The sequence below is a fragment of the Protobothrops mucrosquamatus genome, unplaced genomic scaffold, assembly GCF_001527695.2.
Source record: "Protobothrops mucrosquamatus isolate PMUCROS unplaced genomic scaffold, P.Mucros_1.0 scaffold3055, whole genome shotgun sequence".
Lineage (NCBI taxonomy): Eukaryota > Metazoa > Chordata > Lepidosauria > Squamata > Viperidae > Protobothrops > Protobothrops mucrosquamatus.
Window position 1 is genome coordinate 8,705 of NW_015389067.1, and position 3,953 is coordinate 12,657.

The 3,953-nt window shown below is 54.1% G+C and overlaps 1 protein-coding gene across 1 annotated transcript in view; it reads left to right on the forward strand.

Moving 5' to 3' along the window:
• The first annotated feature begins 1,494 nt into the window (after nt 1-1,494).
• Nucleotides 1,495-3,953, forward strand: part of VTN (vitronectin) — a 4,925-nt gene continuing 2,466 nt past the window's right edge. Inside the window, exons 1-3 of the mRNA XM_029286181.1 lie at nt 1,495-1,558; nt 3,005-3,124; nt 3,696-3,724. Coding sequence (XP_029142014.1) covers nt 1,495-1,558; nt 3,005-3,124; nt 3,696-3,724 — 213 coding nt within the window. The remainder of the gene's footprint in view (nt 1,559-3,004; nt 3,125-3,695; nt 3,725-3,953) is intronic.

The window sequence follows — 3,953 nt, forward strand, 5'->3', positions numbered from 1 at the left end:
CCCCCAGGATTGTCTGGGACACTACACACCCTCTTCACAACCCGTTTTCCTTATTACCTTCTGCGGGGGGGGGGGGGTTGTGGTATCCAAAGCAGAACATCCGGATTCAGTCACAGTTTTGTTCCATACAGTATTAACGGAGAGAAGGACGAGGGGGGACAGGATAGCCATCTTCCAGTATCTCAGGGGCTGCCCCAAAGAAGAGGGAGTCAAGCTGTTCTCCAAAGCGCCTGGAGGCAGGAGAAGAAGCAACGGATGGAAACTCATCAAGGAGAGAAGCAACCTGGAACTTAGGAGAAACTTCCTGACAGAACAATTAACCAGTGGAACAACCTGCCTCCAGAAGTGGTGAATGCTCCAACACTGGAAGTTTTTAAGAAGAGACTGGACAGCCATTTGTCCGAAATGGTGTAGGGTTTTCTGCCTGAGCAGGGGGTTTGACTAGATGACCTCCAAGGTCCCTTCCAACTTTATTATTATTATTATTATTATTATTATTATTATTATTATTATTATTATTATTATTATTATTACTCTCAAGCTTCCTCCTTCCGGTTATGTATTCAAGATGGGCAAGTGATTAATATTTATATGTTACTCATATGTAAGGGTGTAGGTCTATACATTGTTGTATATAGTATATTTAAATGCGTGTTATGTACGTGTACACTTTGAGAGCAAGCAACTCAATTTCATTTTTAATGTGTACTGTTGTGCCCACAGTAAAAAAATGACAATAAAGGTTATCTATCTATCATCTATCTATCTATCTATCTATCTATCTATCATCTATCTATCTATCATCTATCTATCTATCTATCTATCTATCTATCTATCTATCTATCTATCTATCTATCTATCTCTCAAAGTTTTTAAGAAGAGACTGGGCAGCTATTAGTCTGAAATGATATAGGATCTCCTGTTTGGGCAGGGGGTTAGACTAGAAGACCTCTGAGGCTCCCCCCAGCTCTGCTATTCTGTTATTCTCCCAGGGTCCTGTCCACGCCACCCACTGTTCCTGGTCTTGGGCTTCCTGCACTGCCATTGGGCAAGCAGGGCTCTCTTCCCCCCACATCCCTGAGAGAAAAGCGGGGTGTGTGTGCGCTGGGCTGCTCCCTGCCAGGCGTGTTGCCCAGCGATAATGCTGCCTTTGGGCTCTCTGTGCCAAGAACGGAGGCCCCGTTTCCCAGGCTTTGGGGGAGGGGGTGCTATGGCAGACCACACTCTCCCCCCAAGTTCTGATGCCTGCAGAAAACTGGGACTGCAGCCCCCCCTGCCCCCATTCCTGGCCGGCTCAGGATCCTTTCAGAGCCGTCAAAGGGAGGGCAGAGATGCCAGGGGGAGGGGAGGGGAGCCAAAGACCCTCTGCTAATGACCTCACCAACTGTGTTTGCTCCCTCCAAAAGAGGAGGGGCCGAGCTGAGCAAACAAGGCTTTAGTGGGGGGGAGGCTGGGCGGCCCAGCCAGAAGCCGAAGGCCCGGCTACTGGACGCCATGGAGCTCCTGGGTCTGGCGCTGCTGCTGCTGGGCTGCCTCTGGGGGTCATTTGCAGTGGAAGGTGAGTTCTGGGACACCCCCTTCTCCGTCCACTCCCACCCCATCTGCCCCCCCCCCCGAGACTCTCCGTGGAATTCAGGAGGGCAAGAAGGAGAAGCCCCTTCTGGGGAAGAAAAACTGCCCAACATTTTGGATCATAGAACCAGAGAGTCGGAAGGGGCCTTGGAGGTCTTCTAGTCCAACCCCCTGCTTGAGCAGAAGATCCTGTAGCAGGCTTTCTTTGGGCTTGACGGGAGGGATACATGTGATCATAGAGAGAACGGAATAAGAGAATTGGAAGGGGCCTTGGAGGTCTTCTAGTCCAACCCCCTCTGCTTGAGCAGAAGATCCAATAGCAGGAGTGTCCACCCTTGGAACTTTAAGGCTTGTGGACTGGCATGGCTGGTTGGGGGATTCCGGGAGTTGAAGTCCACAACTTTTAAAGTCCTCTAGGTTGGACACCCTTACTTTACACCATTCCAGGCCAATGGCTGACCAGTCTCTTCTTAAAAGCCTCCAACGCTGGAGCACCCACAACTTCTGGAGGCAAGCAGTTCCACTGGTTGATTGTTCTGTCAGGAAATTTTAAGGACCTGATGAGTCCCTGGTGGACATCCTCTGCCCCACAGTGTCCAAACAGCATTCTGTGCTCAGAGACAGCCTCGTTGGACCCCAGGGGTCAAGGTTAGGGAGGGAAACAGATGAGAGAGGGGGAATACGCCTCCCCATCAGGCTGGTGATGTCCATGTCCAGGAGGGACCCCTCCCACTGCAGCTGGGTCCCACTGAGATAGACCGCTATCCCTTCCTGTCCAGCAGGCTGTTCACTCGGTGGCCCCCCAACTCCCAACTGGAGGTCTCCCAGTCCGGGGCCCTCAGGGGCAGCCCCACTGCCAGACAGAGCCTGGTGTCACCAGGTTAGCAACAAGGGAGCGTCAGTGGAAGCCCAACGTTCTGCCCTGCTGGTGGCTTTCTGGCAGATGTGTCTGTCCCCAAAGGACAGGAGGCAGGCTCAGGGGGCTTCCATGATTTGGAGACCCTTCCCACAAAATGGGCGTGGTGCGCTGGCTCAGCAGTTAAGGCACTGGGATTGTTGGATACAAAGCCAGCAGCTTAGGTTTGAGACCTGAGCACCACGCAACGGGTGAGCTCCCGTCCTCGCCTCAGCTCCTGCCTACCTGGCAGTCTGAAAGCATGCAGATGTGAGCAGATAAACAGGTACCACTTTGGTGGGAAAGTAAGAGCGCTCCATGACATCATGCGGGTCACGTGACCACAGACATTTCTCCGGACAGCGCTGGTGCGATGGCCTTGAAGCGGAGATGAGCACCAGCCCTGGAATCGGCAACGACGAGTGGAGTAAAATCCGCAGGGACTCCTTTCCCTTCCCCTTTTCCCCCAAAAGGCCCGAGCTTTCCAAAGGCCAGACTGACCAGCTCCCCTGGCTGCCTGTCCCCTTTAACCTCCAGAGTCCTGCGAGGGCCGCTGTGACAAGGGCTTTGACCGCCAGAAAAAGTGCCAGTGTGATGACCTGTGTGTCTACTATCAGAGCTGCTGCAGTGACTACTCCAGGATCTGCAAAACCAAAGGTAAGAGCAGGGCGCATGCCGTGCCAATTGGGGTTGGCAGACAGAGGAGAGGCTCCCTGGCAGAGGAAGTGGGGAAGGGCTGGAATCCACACTGGGGGGCTGGCAGTGGCTCTTCCAGGCTCTTTCCTTGGGTGCCAACCGGGCAGGGCCAGGGCCCCTTCCTGCTCTTCGTCCTGGCTTAGGCAACCGGCCCGGTTTTTCCCCCAAATGAGGCCCTCTCCCTGCTGGACGGCTCTGCCAGGACTAGCAGGGAGCAAAATGCAGCTGGTGTTGAGCAGGGGAGGGGAGGCGCCAGTTTCTTGCCTACCATCTGGGCATGGTCCCAGCTCTGCCATGCTGCGTGCAGCACTCGGCCTTTCCATTTGGATCCGCAGTGCCCCCATTAGCTCACCCCACTCCTGTGTCCTAGACCAGGGGAGCCCAACTTGGCAACTTGGACTTCAACTTGACGTCCGCAGGCTGGGCACCCCTGCCCTGGGTGGGTTTGGAGGGGAACAATGTGACCCCCCCTCTCCTCGCTCTCCCAACAACAGAGCGTTCTGTTGAACAGAACAGTGGTGTTCTGTCCCAGCATATCAAGCCCAGGTTAACTCTGAGCATGTGAGGAGGAGGAGGAGGAGGAGGAGGAGAAGGAGGCAGTGTCCGACAGGCTGGCCAGTGCATGCATGTGTGTGCATGTACTCACCCCCACTTGCGCTAGCGCTGTAGTTGCGGTGAAAACACGGCACCACACAGCGAAAACGGGGTGGGGCTAGTGAATGTCACGTGGGCACTAGTGCCGCCCCATTTGTGTTGCGTGCACACATAAAATGCTCCCCCTTCCCTTTCC